The 15,349-nt window shown below is 42.8% G+C and overlaps 1 protein-coding gene across 3 annotated transcripts in view; it reads right to left on the bottom strand.

Annotated features, from left to right (window-relative positions):
- The window catches only part of THRA (thyroid hormone receptor alpha), a 268,232-nt gene that overhangs the window by 46,812 nt on the left and 206,071 nt on the right, over window positions 1-15,349 (bottom strand). For all 3 annotated transcript variants that reach the window (XM_033917906.1, XM_033917907.1, XM_033917908.1), the window contains one exon: window positions 10,934-11,034. In XM_033917906.1, coding sequence (XP_033773797.1) covers window positions 10,934-11,034 — 101 coding nt within the window. The remainder of the gene's footprint in view (window positions 1-10,933; window positions 11,035-15,349) is intronic.

Below are 15,349 nucleotides of genomic sequence, written 5' to 3'. Positions count from 1 at the left end.
CCCAACTGAAAACGTGTTCTTATTTACCGAAATTTACCGAATTTAGAAGTTGCAGATAAACCCAAAAGAACAAGATTACAATAGTTGAGGCATGATAGTACCATCGACTGTAAAATGATCTTAAATATGCCATCTTGCAAAAACGGTCTTAACCTACCCAAAAGGCGCAGCCTGAAAAAGATCTTTTATATTAGACCTTGAACATGGCTTTTAAATGTCAATTTCGAGTCCACCAATACACCCAAATACTTGACCTCCTCATGAAACCTTATAGAAGTGTCCAATAGCTGGAATCTGGGATGTCATTCACCTGTGCCTTCCGAAACACATTATTTTATTATTTGCTAAATTGGAATTTGCTGTGGTTATTTCTTTAATAGAAATTGGAGAATCGAGTTCTTGTTTAATTTTTGGTATAAGGGTAGGATGTGTAATACTATATAAGAATTTGGTTATTCCTTGCTCAGAACAATTAGATTCTGACTGAGAGAGCTGTGAATAGAATTGTGCAAAATTGGGTTAAAATTTGATCAGTTTGTAATGATTTGCCATTTGAGTTGTTTATACACAAAATATTGAATTTCTTGTTTTTGCCTTTTAAGAATTTAGCTAATGACTTGCCTATTTTGTCTCCAGAGTAATGTCCTGAAGTTTGGATGAAAAGGTCTTGTTTGGCTTTATACAAAATAATGGAATTATATTCATATTTAAGTTTTAATATTTAGGTGGCAAGTTTCAGGACTGTTGTAATTCTAATTTTTAAATATTTTGTTCTAGATCTTTCTCTTTTTTTAGAAATTTGTTTTCATTTCTATGCTAATAAACTAATTATTTTTTCTCATAGAGAAGCTTTTATAATTCACATATAGTGGCAGGTGAAATTTCAGTATCTATTATTATGTTGAAAAAATTAAGTTGTAAAGTTGTAGATTTTTGTATTTAATATAAGGTTCATTAATCTTTATGTAGATGCAATTGGGATTTTTATGTGTAGTAAAATGGGAACATGGTCTGATAAAAGGATAGGGTGAATAATAAGAGTTTTCTAATTTGAAAGACAATATAAAGAAAGCAGTCAATTCTAGTGTATGTACCGTGAGGAGGAGAGAAGTGAGCACATTCTCTTTCTTCAGGGTGAAGTATTTTCCAAGGATCAATTAACTCAAAGTTGTTGGTGAGATTTTGTACTTCACTGAGAGTTCTTGATTTGAAAGGCCTGCACAGAGATGTTCTGTCTAAGATTAGATATTGAGGTTGGTTAAAGTCACCCCTAATGATAAGTGGGAGATTTGGAAAATCCATTAATAGTATTTGTAGTTCTCTGAAAAATCCTGGGGAGTCACTAACAAGAGCGTAAATATTTAAAAGAATATAATCTTGAGTGTTAATTCTAATACATACTAAACACCATTTTCCTTCAGATTTGTTGCTTGATAATTTGTGTTGGTAAAAAAGCTTTTATGAAAATGACACTCCCATTTTTATTATTGGCTGTAGATTAGAGAAACCTTTGAATGAGAGTTTAGCAGAGTGTGCAAAAGGAAGATGGGCTTTTTGCAAATATATTTAAAAGTACCTGATTAGATTTTGCGCTGTTTTATAAGTTTAGTCTTTGTTTTCTTGTAAACCACTTCAAAGCCAGGATGTAATGATTTTAAATAATTAGCAATTTTTTCTGTTTAATATTGTGATTTAACCCATTAACATTGAATGAGAGAATATGTAAATCAGTCATTGTAACACATGGTAAAAGTAACAAACCATCCTATATAATAAAAGACTAAGCGCACATGCGCACTTAGGATTTCGTTTTGCCTGCCGCTGTGGTGTGTGATCCTTGGCAGCCAACCCAGCGGCAGGGAACATTCTGGCCACTCCCCTCCTCCCGCCCTCACTCACCCTGGAAGCCAGGCAAGCTCTCTCCCTGCCCGCGTCCTCGGCAGGGAACACACCTCGGCCCCCACTCACCGCTGCTGCTGCTGCTGATCCTCCTGTAAAGAGCAGCCTGCGATGGTGGCCGGCTTTAGCGAACCTCGCAGGCTGCTCTCCAACTCGGTAGCACGTTCCCTCTGACGCTCCCATGCGTCAGAGGAAACGTGCTACCGAGGCTGGAGAGCGGCCTGCGAGGTTCGCTAAAGCCGGCCACCATTGCAGGCTGCTCTTTATAGGAGGATCAGCAGCTTGAGAGGAGCTGCCGCCGGCACTTTTAAAACTTAAAACAAAAACCTTCGGCCGCAGCAGGCCAGCCCGCGGGAAGGGAAAGGGGAGGGGCCGAACAGAGCAGGCCAGATCGCAGGGAGGGGCCGAACGGAGCAGGACAGCTCAGGTAAGAGAAGGGAATTGCTTCAGCAGGGACCTGGAGGGGAAGGGAAATATCACTGCTGCTTTTGCAAAGGAAAGTGGGGGGGGGGGGGAGAGAAGGGAATGGGGGTGGGGAAAAATGCTGGTACTACTTCACAGGGACCTGGAGGGGAAGGGAAATACCGCTGCTGCTTCTGCAAAGGAAAGTGGGGAGGGGAGAGAAGGGAATGGGGGGTGGGGGAAAATGCTGCTACTACTTCACAGGGACCTGGAGGGGAAGGGAAATACCGCTGCTGCTTCTGCAAAGGAAAGTGGGGAGGGGAGAGAAGGGAATGGGGGGTGGGGGAAAATGCTGGTACTACTTCACAGGGACCTGGAGGGGAAGGGAAATACCGCTGCTGCTTCTGCAAAGGAAAGTGGGGGGGGAGAGAAGGAAATGGGGGGTGGGGGGAAATGCTGCTACTACTTCACAGGGACCTGGAGGGGAAGGGAAATACCGCTGCTTCTGCAAAGGAAAGTGGGGGGGGGGGGAGAGACAAAGAAATACAGACAAAGGAGGCCAGGGAGAGAGACAGACAGAAATAAAGACAGACAGGGGACCAGAGAGACAGACAGAAAGAAAGACAGACAGACAAAGGGTGCCAGGGACAGAGAGAGAAAAATAGCAGGAGGGAGAGAGACAGAAAGAAAGGAAGAAAGAGACAGGAGCAGGGAGAGAGACATAAATAAAGAAAGACAGACAGGCATATATTCTAGCACCTGTTAATGTAACGGGCTTAAACACTAGTTTCTAATAAAGCCAGAAAGACACATTTCTGCTAGCCTGAATGAAATCAGTTAGTGCAGTGGTTCCCAACCCTGTCCTGGAGGAACACCAGGCCAATTGGGTTTTCAGGCTAGCCCTAATGAATATGCATGAAGCAAATTTGCATGCCTATCACTTCCATCATATGCAAATCTCTCTCATGCATATTCATTAGGGCTAGCCTGAAAACCTGATTGGCCTGGTGTTCCTCCAGGACAGGGTTGGGAATCACTGAGTTAGTGGATGTGCTTAGTGAGTGACTACCAGGAGATTGCTGGGAGATGAGCGTTCTTACCCTGGAGCGTATGACGCAGAGGTTAGTGCTCCAGCTTCAACACCCTGAGGTTGTGGGTTCAAATCCACGCTGCTCCTTGTGACCCTGGGCAAGTCACTTATTTATTTATTTATTCAATTTTCTATACCGTTCTCCCAGGGGAGCTCAGAAAAGTTGACATGCATTTATTCAGGTACTCAAGCATTTTTCTCTGTCTGTCCCGGTGGGCTCACAAGCTATCTAATGTACCTGGGGCAATGGAAGGGATGAATTGACTTGCCCAGGATCACAGCGAGGGGTTTGAACCCACAACCTCAGGGTGCTGAGGCTGTAGCTTTAACCACTGCACCACTCTAGAAATCAAAAAGTGATCCAAGTGTGGGACGATCCAGCCATTGTGACATCACTGAGGTTGGCTCTTAGGCATTGGTGGAATGAGGCATTATGATGTCACGATGCCAGCTCTGGTTATCAGAGGCTGAAATGTTTCACACTACTGCATTATTTATTCAGGTTTTTTATACCATTCTCCTAAGGGAGCCCAGAACGGTTTACATGAATTTATTCAGGTACTCAAGCGTTTTTCCCTGTCTGTCCCGGTGGGCTCACAATCTGTCTAATGTACCTGGGGCAATGGGGGGGATTAAGTGACTTGCCCAGGGTCCCAAGGAGCAGCGTGGGATTTGAACCCACCACCCCAGGGTGCTGAGGCTGTAGCTTTAACCACTGCACCATACTCTCTTAATCCCCCACATTGCCCCAGCTACATTAGATAAGAGTGTTAGCCCGCCGGGACAGTCAGGGAAAAATGCTTGAGCACCTGAATAAATTTATATAAACCATTCTGAGCTCCCCTGGGAGAATGGTATAGAAAAAAAGACGGCTAATTCATTTGATAATGATGGTTTTTCTCCTGGATTGAAGTTTTATTGACTGTTAGTAAGAACATCATTATTTGTAGTATAGAGAGAAACCAAAGGTGAATCTGAGCTTGCATTTTGATGGATTCCACAAATTTCCTGCGTTCCAAGGAATCCAAGTAATTGTTGATGTGATTATTATGTCACTCTAATGCGTGCAGGGTACATGAAGCTGAATTTGGCGCCAATATCCTTCAGATCCTGATGAAGAGAAAGAAAATTCTTCTGACGTAGCTGTAATTTTGGCAAGATCCGGTACAATTAGCAGTTTTTTCCCTTGATATAGCATTTGCTGTTTCGATTTTGCTGCTGTGCTTGTTGGAATTGCAAAATCTTGGTGACTATCGGTTTGAGGGATGTTTGGTTAGCTTAGATCCGGGATGGAATGTGATGAGCAGTTTAATTTCAATGCTTCTGCAAAATTAAGGCCTAATAGCTTGGGAAGAAGTTAAGTTAGGAATGTATTGGTTTCTGTTCCTTCAGATCCATCTGGAAGACCAATAATTCTGGTGTTAGTGTATTCCTGTAAACCAAGAAACTGGCAAAAGTGGAGTTGATGAACTGGAAGCACACAGGTTTATTTAAGACATAAAATGAAATTTAAAAACAATAAAACAATAACAGCTGGCAATACCGTCAAGTAGTCCCAAGCTAATGCGAGTAATTCCACCTTGGCATATACAAAGGTAATTTGTACACAGTCCGGAGTTGCAAATCAGCTGGCAGACAATATAGTAAATAAAAACCAAATAAATCGGAAGGACTCAGCTGGCAGATGGTGAAGCAAATGAGGAACCAATGAGATGAAAAGGACCCTACATGGTCTATGTTTTGGCGAGCAGAAATGCCTTCATCAGGGGTCCCTTATTGGAATCACCAAGCTGATCCAAAAGATAGATGTGGTCATAAAACTTGCAACGAAAAAAGATTTGTCTCAGGTGAGCATAGGGTCTTTTTCATCTCATTGGTTCCTCATATGCTTCACCATTTGCCAGCTGAGTCCTTCCGATTTATTTGTCTGCCAGCTGATTTGGAACACCAGACTTTGTACAAATTACCTTTGTATATGCCAAGGTGGAATTACTCGTATTAGCTTGGGACTACTTGCCAGCTGTTACTGTTTTATTGTTTTTAAATTTCATTTTGGGGTTCTTTTATTAAGGTGAGCTAACCAATTTAGAGCGTGCTAAATGCTAAGACATCTGTTATATTCCTATGGATGTCTGAGCATTTAGTGCGCACTAAATCGGTTAGCGCACCTTAATAAAAGGACCCCTTTATGTCTTAAATAAACCTGTGCGCTTCCAGTTCATCAACTCCCCTTTTGCCGGTTTCTTAGTTTTGTTTTTTTTCTTTAAAAGAGCCCGAGAGCTAGTCTCGACGGGCGACTATAACAGTGGGTTGGATGGCCTAAGTTGGTCGCCCGTGGTGAGACTGCTTGAAAGGCTTGGAGAAGAGGTAGTAGGGAAAAGTGAGGGAGAGGAGGTAGGTGAGGAGGAAGGAGAGTTCCCGCCAGATGGCCGGAGGTGATTGGCTGCAAGAAGGGACGCAAGGCATGATGGGTAGGGATATAGAGTTTGCATGCCTCCGAGGAACAGTGTTTTCTTTATTAAGTGGAGTTCTGAGACTCTTTGTTTGTTGTGTCAGTTAGTGTATTCCTGCAATTATGGTTGGAGAGATCTTCAAGATCCCTTGGTGGGTGAAGAATATCCTTTTCATGTTTGTCAAGAATGGAGAGTTTTAGCCGTAAATCTGTGTTTGTTCAAAGATATCTATCTGATGTCGCGTATTCAACAAATTAAGCATTTCAAGTTTCAGTTTTAAGGCTGGGTTTTACTAAGCAGCGTAAGAGTATTTTACCATGGGCCGGTGAGGTTAAGTGCTCTGACGCTTAAAGGAATTCAATAAGCATGGAGCAATTACCTAACCAGTCCTTGGTAAAATGCTCTTACGCTGCTTAGTAAAAGGAGACTTTAGTTTTATCCAACTGCTCTGTCATTATGTTTACAAACAATTGCATTTTAATCCCATTTCTTTCAGGAGAATAAAGCTTGTTTTTAGGTTGTTTTCCACTCGGCAGAGAGATAGTGGGTGAGTCAGACTTACTGGGGTTTTTTTTTATAACACATCTGTGTTGTTGATGCAAACTTTGTGATGATGAGAATTCCAGCAAGAGTCCAGCAAAGAAGTAAATGTTCTTTGTTGTAATAGCCCTTTCTGGCTTTCACTCCATGTGTCTGCTCAGTCTTCTGGCTAAGCCCCGCCCCCCACCCCCTATTCAAACTGTACTTCTTATACTATAAGAGATGCCTCTTGTTCTATTGTAAGAGTCTGAAGGGGGCACACCTAGAATTCCTAAAGTATTTTCACTTGGCAAAATGCAAAGAGGAAAAACCAGGAACTAGTTAAGACAGAACTGTGACAGAAGAGGACATCTTCACAGCACATCATAAGCTGAAGGATTTTATATTTCCTTCACAGCTTCTTCCAGCATTAGGAGGTAAGGTGCTCCTATTCTCTGCTGCACGGGTACACAACCTGATCTTCCCTGTGCCAACAAGCCAAGGAACCAGTCACCTCCATGGGCCCCAGACTGGGTGCCTATCACAGTCTGTGTCCCATTAATCTCTCCAGAACCTCTTTAGCTGGCTCCTGCCAGGATCGGTTCTGGGGGGGAGAACGAGGCCAGAAGAAGATTCTTCCTGGATGCCCTTGACAGACATGGTGATCAGTCTAGAAGCACAAGGCAGCAAATGCAGACCCTATGAAAGGATCCTCTTCCTCATGCCGCCAGGTTTACTTGTTTCGGAAGCCCAGTTTTAAAAAGGATCTGGAGAGGAGAATTACAACAGCCAGACTGGGAGTTGGAAGATTCCCAGTGTATTTTACAAAAGCTATGCTAAATACAGAGCCTCTTGTAAAATATGTGTAAAGACGTTTAGAAGTACTTGGCGATCACCCCAGCACCCACTGGACTACCAGGGAACTTGGTAAGAAAGGGGGGACATTGGGGGATGGAGATCTTGGGTCTAGCCTTAGCCTTTACATCTGCCTCCGCAGTCATAGACTTATGCCTGCCTCAGGCATGTATAAATGCCGATGTCTACAATTTTTTATATCACCCTGTGTTTCCCTTCTAAAACAGAGAATTCACACTGGTATTGTAGAACAGTCCAAACCACTCCTTCTCTATGCTCTAACCATGCCTCTTGACATCTAGATATGGTATGAATCCCCATATGTAAATAGCGCCTTTCTAAAACTGTATTTGTGGGCATCCTTCTAAAATAAGGAACTATACACTTCCCCCTCCCCATTCACGGTTTTCAAGTAATCGCGATTTCACACATTCGCAATTTTTTGGGGAGGGGGAAAAAAGAAAAAAAAAACCATCCTTAAGTCTTCCCCCCGGCATCCCGGCCTTACCTGGTGGTCTAGCGGGCTTTCGGGGCAGGAGCGATCTTCCTATGCTCCTGTCCCGTGCAGATCGCCATTAGGAAATAGCTGTAGGGAGTTCCCGTCGTAGTCGTAGGTTCCTCATTACGGCAAAATATTTCTGAATTGTTTTGTTTATTTGTGATTGCATGGTGCAACATCTGTCTATTGTCACTCCTAGTAGTTTCAGGGTGTTTTGAATGGGGTAATTGATCGAGTTGATTTCTATGTTGGTAATAGTTGGTAATAGTCTTCCATCCAGTTTGCTACTGTTTCCATAGTTCGGTGGTCTTTGGTTGATCAAAAGGTATGAGGATGGTGAAGTCATCTGCATAACTGTAGGAGGTTATGCCTAGTTTTTCCATGTACGTTCCGAGGGAGGCAGTATATAGGTTGAATAGAGTAGGAGACAGAGGAGATCCTTGTGGAACTCCACAGGGGTTGGACCAAGATTCATATTTTTCTTTATCTGCTTTAACTCTGTATGTTCTTGATTTAAGGAAACCCTCGAACCATGAGAGTACATTGTCTGAGATACCTATTGAATCTAAAATTTGCAGTAGTATGTTATGGTCTACCACATCAAATGCTGCGGTTATATCCAGTTGTATGAGAAGCATTCTTTTTCCAGTGCTGAGGTGTTGTCTAATTGTGTCCATAAGGGAACCTAGTAATGTCTCTATACTGAAGTTGGTTCTAAAGCCAGATTGTGTTGGGTGTAGTATGTTATGATTTTCTATGTAGCGGTGAGGAGTTTAGCTACTAGTCCTTCTATTAGTTTGACGTATAGAGGGATTGAGGCGATGGGTCTATAGTTGGACGGTTGATCAGTTGGTCCTTTAGGGTCTTTAAGGATCGGGGTGATGATGATTTCACTGAGGTTAGTTGGGAAAAGGCCATCTGTGAGCAAGTTTTGTATCCATTGAAGGAGTAGAATATGGAATTTTGTACTGGACGTTGTTAGGAGATATGGTGGGCAGTAGTTGAGGTCACAGGATGCATGGCTGTACTTTTTGTAGAGTTTGTTGAATTCGGGCCATTGTATATTGGGGAATTGGGACCAAGATCTGTCTGCGGCTGTTGACTCTTTTTCAGTGGGGCATATTGTGAGTTCAATTGGGTGAGATGGAGTGCAGCTGAGGGTAGCTCTGCCATTTGTGATTTTATTCTTGAAGTGTTCTGCTAAGAGGGTGGCTGAGGGAGGGGGGGGGCGATGTTGGTGGTTGAGGGGTTTGGTGTCTGTTAGTTGTTTTAATATTTGGAATAGTTTTTTGGTGTCTTGGGTTTCTTTCCCAATTAGGTTGGTGTAGTATGTTTTCCTCTTATTTTTTAGTTGTATTTTGTATTGTTTATTAATTTTTTTCCAGGTGGTTTTCGTGTGTTCTAGGTTATTTTTTCTCCATTCTCTTTCTAGTCTTCTACATTGTCTTTTGAGTAGGAGTAGATCATTGTCAAACCATTGGTCAGATCGTCTGCTGGTTCTAGTTTTGATTTTTGATGGGGCTAGCTCATCAAGGATGTTATCGCTCAAATTGCACCAATGTGAAATGAAGTCCTTGGAGTTGCATTCCAGGATTGATTCATCTATTTTTGTCCAGAATTTGGTGGGCTCGATGTGCTTGCGTGAGGTGTAGGTTATTTTTTTGTTTTTTGGCATGGTTTTGTTTTTGGTCCAGATTAAGTTGAAAGTATGTGTAGTGGGCTGACCACATGGAAGGGGACCAGGTTCCATTAGAAGTTTGAATTTCTGAAGTGGATGGTTGATGGGTCATGAAGGCTGCAATGTCAAGTTGGTGTCCTTTCTCATGGGTGGATTGTGGATTTAAGATTCGGAAGGATAAGGTGTCGAGGAATGATAGAAGGTAATCAGCTGGTTTGGATGTTTGATCTTCAAGATGTAGGTTTATATCTCCTAGGATAAGGTTGTGTGCTGCTGTGAGTGTTTTGATATATGAAGTTTTCAAATTCAGGTCTTACTGTGGACCAGTTTCCCGGCGGTATGTAGCAGAGCATGCAATTTAGTGTGTTCTTTAGTGTGATGCTTGAGAGTTGGCATGCTAGAAGGTCCGTGTGTGGGGTGGATGTTTTTTCGAGAATGTTTAGGGTTAGTGAATCTTTGAAAATGATTGCAAGCCCTCTTCCTCTTTTTTTCTCTCTGCAAGACACTGTTATTTTGTATCCCTGAGGGCAGACTTCTGTTATTCTAGGAACAGTGTCTGATGTTAGCCAGGTTTCTGTAAGGAAGAGGCAGTCTAGGTTCTCATTTTTTATCCAGTTTTTAATATGTTCTATTTTTGGGCCTAAGGCTCTGATGTTTTGGTAGGCACATGTTAGTGTGGTGATTTCTGTTTGATGGTTGTGAGATGTTTTAGGGTAGATGAGTGATTTAGGTAGGTGTTGAGGTTTGGTCTTGGGGTGCGTAGATCTTCTTTCCCAAGATGTGGATATGGGGTGAGGACTACTTCCCTCGCCACCATATGGATCCTTTACCTTCCTCCCTGACAAATTTCATTTTCTACTCCCTTCTCCTATTAGCTATCACCCTTTTGCTCTTCCACCAAGTCTCCCTGTGCTCCATGTTGGTCAACTGCAATGGAGGTGATTGAGGCTTTGTCATCCTCTTTCTTTGCTGCCCAGAATCTGACAGGGTTTGAACATTCACAGTGGTTAAAGCTACAGCCTCAGCACCATGTGAGGCCCACACAGCTCCTTGTGACCTTGGGCAGGCCCCCCATTGCCCCAGGTACATTAGACAGATTGTGAGCCTGCTGGGACAGACAGGGAAAAATGCTTGAGTGCCTGAATAAATTAATGTAAACTGTTCTGAGCTCCCCTGTGAGAAAGGTATAGAAAATTGCATGAATTAATAAATAATCAGGTCCTGGGCTGCAAAGAACTAGAAAGATGTGGTCCGAGGCACCTCCAGTTTTCTCCTCATCCTACTACTGATCAAAATGTGGGAGGAAATAGAAAAATCTGTGCACACCAAGTGCATTTTATCACGCCAGTCGCTGCCTCCTGATCCATCCCCTAGACTCCATAGCTGTGGAATTGAGAGATGAGGCCTTTATACTCTATTGCTCTTATCCTCTCTGCCTTCATATGGCTCACCATCAGTAACAGGCTGGCCAGACCCCCAGAGCTGAGGTTTGTTGCTCATCTCAGTCCATGGATTGTCTTTTCCCTTCCCCATCTTACCTTACACCCCTCACAGGTGATGCAGCGGTAATGGTAGCCAGTTGCTTTGTCACTGCACACAACACATGGTTCATCTTTTTCAAGGTAGCTAGGGATATACCCTGGAAAGAAGCAAACCAAAGTGTTAATGAATATAAAAGGATTTTTTGCCAGGTACTTGTGCCCTGGATTGGCTAGCTAGACCACTGGTCCGACCCAGTAAGGCTATTCTCAAGCTTTTATGTAAATGACTCTTGCGCCCACCATCTTTGAGGAAACAACTGCTACTACCTCCCCAGGAATCTGACCCAAATATGTCCAAAAGAAGTATCTTGAACCTTTTGCCCCCACTCTAGAGGCCAAAATGTCTTTTAAATTAAAGCCAGTCCTACTAATTTTGTCCATGGAGTTGACTCAGAGGCTGATGCAGAAAGCTTGCATTAGACCAGGGGTGTCCAACCTGTGGCCCGAGGGCCACATGTGGCCCCGTGAAGTATTTTGTGCGGCCCCGGTCGATGCAGTGTTTCCCTCTGCTGCCCCCCGGGTGTTTACCGTCTTGCCGGCTCCCTCCTCTGTCTTGCTGCAGCATTTGCGCGTTTGTGCGTCCCCAGAAACATTTTTTTCAGCCAATGCGGCCCAGGGAAGCCAAAAGGTTGGACACCCCTGCATTAGACCCAAGCAATGATGGCTTACTGCACAGCATCTAATGCAAACATAGGTGCAAAGGTTTTACTTTCTGATGTAGTAAACCATTTGTATGCAACTTACCGCTGCGTTAAAAAGTGTATTTGCTGCTGAAGAAATGTCTCCCTTCCTATCAAGATGTGTGTAGAGATTGGCTCATGAGCAGGCAGGAAAGGAGATATTAAAAAATCCCACTACAGCACAAGTGGTCATATCCACTGCCTCAAAAAAGTCCACAATCTCCCACTCCAGAAAGGTCCCTCCAGATCCTGATTCCCCCTCCCCACCTGCCAGTTGCCTCCCATTCCCTCAACACTACTCATAAAATCTCTGGTTGTCTAGTAGCTCCCAACCCCCTCCGACACCCCAAAAATCTCTGGTAGTAGATCTTAACCCCTCTGCCCCCCTCCTCCACCTATCTCTTATAGTCCAATGAATACCCCACCCCTGAGAGTTCCCCCAGCCTTCCCCCATGTACCTTGCAGGAGCGATGCCCATCCACCCTTGCCTCCGACCCACCCTCTTCCCTGGCTCTGTGCAGTTCAATCTGGGAGTCACCCAGTAGAGTCAAGCCTACCAAATAAGGACATTTCCCTTATTTGGCTATCTGAGTGGAAGCTACATATAAGAGTTTCCTTATTTAGCAGACTGATACCCACAGTGTGTTCCAGGATGTGTTGTGTACTTATTAGGATTTATTTACCACCTTTTTGAAAGCGTTCACTCAAGGCGGTGTACAGCAGGAATAAGTCAGACATAAGCCATAGACAACAACAGTAAAATAAAATCTTCAGATTGCAATACAAAATATGGCCACAGTATGTTACATTAAATGTCAGTATATAATAAGGGAATATATCCTATGGGCCGACCTCCCAACTCCACAATAATACACCTGTATGAGCCACCACACAATATATATGATTTAATTAAAGAGACTTCAGTACTGGGGCACTGCTTTCAATAACTTAGGCAGTGTTACCCGAGATGGTATCTCAAAAATGGCACTAATAGTACTTATGCCTAAACGAGTTTGCTCTGTACATCATAATGTCTCTAGGCTTTTTTTTTTTTTTAAATGTGTATATATAAACAACAGATAACACAGTCTCAATAGTGCATATAAAGTTTGCACAAAGTGCTCTTTGGTTATATTTGAGATAGGTTCATACAATCAATAATGCACAGACTATCCATGTGTCACCCTTATTGAATAAAGGCATAAATGGTGATCAAAAAACAAAACCATTCAAATAGTGGAAAAAGTGAAGCTTATCTGAACCCGCTGTGAATCAAAGTTACTGTTCGACAGAGCCCCGGTTCGTTCCGTCTTCAGGGACAGAAACAGATTCTCACTTTTTCAAGCGACTTCTTAGCTGAAACACTTCTTGCGCTTGCAGTCGAAGAGTTAACATCCAAGTTTTCAATTAGTTACTAAAATGACGCCCACAGGGTATATTCCCTTATTATATATACAGTATATATATATATACACATACATACACATTTTTTGCCTATTTTATTTTTTGTATTTAGTGTATTGGCAAACATCAGGTTTTTAGAGGATTTACAGACATTAAAATGTCAACACAATATGCAATAAACCATTTTAATAGATAGCAGGGAAGGGGTAAAACGCGGACCTCACGGACCTCGCGGATCTAAACCCGTACGGCCTTAAAAATCTGAGGTCCGTGTCGGTCCGTGTCCCTGCCGCTTGTACTTTAAAAATCTCTTCGAGGTCTGTCAGAGCCAGAGACTAGTGCTGGAGCGGCAGAGCGGAAGCCAAGAGAGCGGGGAAAAGAAGTCTCCAAACTCCAGCACTAGTCTCTGGCTCTGACAGACCTCGAAGAGATTTTTAGCGCTGACGGATCCTAACACTTTTCCCTCCCTATGCTGAGACGGATCCGTCAGCGCTCAAATCTCAATCAAGATCTGTCAGCGACAGAAAGTACAAGCGGCAGGGACACGGACCGACACGGATCTCAGATTTTTAAGGCCGTACGGGTTTAGATCTGCGAGGTCCGTCAGGTCTGTGAGGTCCGCGTTTTACCCCTTCCCTAGATAGCATAGGGTGTAAGCACAGGAGGAGTGTAAAGATAGAAGAGACAGAGCAGCGTCTCTCAACTTTTTTAGCTCTAGCATACGAATTGGAGCTAATGTTTTTCGTGGCACAATATAATTGAAATTACAAAATTGCAAAACCAACAAAAAAATAAATTTTAGAGTTATTTATTTAAAGTTCTTTAAGCTATGTATGGGTAATTGTAACAACAAGTCGACAGATTAGAATTGCTAATCTATGTGATGGTTGTGCTTGTTTTTGAGTGCAAATTAACCAAAACGCGGCTCGATAGTCGACAAGCAAACACGCATCTCATCATCCACCATCTGCAGTCGTTCTCTTTTTCTCGATTTAATTTGTCAGGGCTGAAAATCCAAGTTCTCAAATAAAAGAAGATCCAAATGGTAACAAAGCCTTGATTGCTCTGTTGTTCAAGTTAGGATAATTACTGCTTAAAAAAATAAAATTACTTGCTTGTCTGGGCGGTTGTATCAGGTGCTCATGACATTGATAGACTCTTGCGTACACGATGTACATGTCATCTATTCTAGTGTAGACTTATGAAGGGAATTTTAAAAAATAAAGCACAATTCTGGAATCTCTCATGGCACACCCGGAATCTCTTTGGGGCACAACGTTGTGCTGTGCACACAGTTTGAGAGACACTAAACCAGAGGTTAGAAAATAAGGAACTAATTTGAAGAGTTACACATGATGTCAGAATGGTACTTGAAAATTATCTCATCTAAGATAGGAGTGGATAGACATGTCTTTCTATAGTATGTGCAGCCAAGTGTCACACCTTGTATGTGTGGCTAGCAAGTTAGTTACTTCTTCCATTACAGGCCTGGGTGAAGAGCTAACCTTTCACCTTTTTCATGGGTCAAGCACTGTCATTTTGGAAGATGGCAGTGTGACGTTACAGGGAAATTAGTTTTAAAACCAATAGGAGGAAACATTTTTTCATTCAGAGAATAGTTAAGCACTGGAACGCAATGCCAGAGGATGTGGTAAGAGCAGTTAGTGTAGCTGGTTTTAAAAAAAGGTTTGGACAAGTTCCTGGAGGAAAAATTGAGACATGGGGGAAGCCACTGCTTGCCCTGGATCGGTAGCATGCAATGTTGCTACTATTTGGGGTTTTGCCAGGTACTTGTGACATGGATTGGCCATTATGAAGATGGAATACTGGGCTAGATAAACCAGTAAGGCTATTCGTATGTTCATTTGGAGCAAAAAGAAAGAGAAATTAGGTCTTACCTGATAATTTTCTTTCTATTAGTCCTCCACACTATTCCTGACCAGCAGGATAGTCTTGTCCATCAACCAGCAGGTGGAGATAGAACTCACAAAGCAGAGCTGCCTTATATAAGTCCTACCTGACCACAGCCCCTTCAGTATTTTCATTGACAATCACAGTGAACCAAGGAAAGACCCTGGCCACAAGGAACTTGTCCAAACCTCTTGCTGCCTCTGCCATACTTACAGCTGTACATTAGTACAGCAATTTTGCCTATGTAACTTGGCGCTCAGATCGAATCAAAGGTTTTATGCATACTTTTTAGGCTGTTGCAGGACAATTGTCCATCTGCTTTGCAGTTTTATCAACCATCATGTGCATTGCGATCTATGGACAGGATGTGTTTGACGGTACCATCCCTGAATTTTGTGAAGTTATCGGTGAGTCGCAA

This window comes from Geotrypetes seraphini, chromosome 13 (genome assembly GCF_902459505.1).
Source record: "Geotrypetes seraphini chromosome 13, aGeoSer1.1, whole genome shotgun sequence".
In the NCBI taxonomy this organism is placed as follows: Eukaryota; Metazoa; Chordata; class Amphibia; order Gymnophiona; family Dermophiidae; genus Geotrypetes; species Geotrypetes seraphini.
The sequence above is the reverse complement of the archived record's forward strand: the minus strand, read 5'-3'. Positions and strand labels throughout refer to the sequence as shown.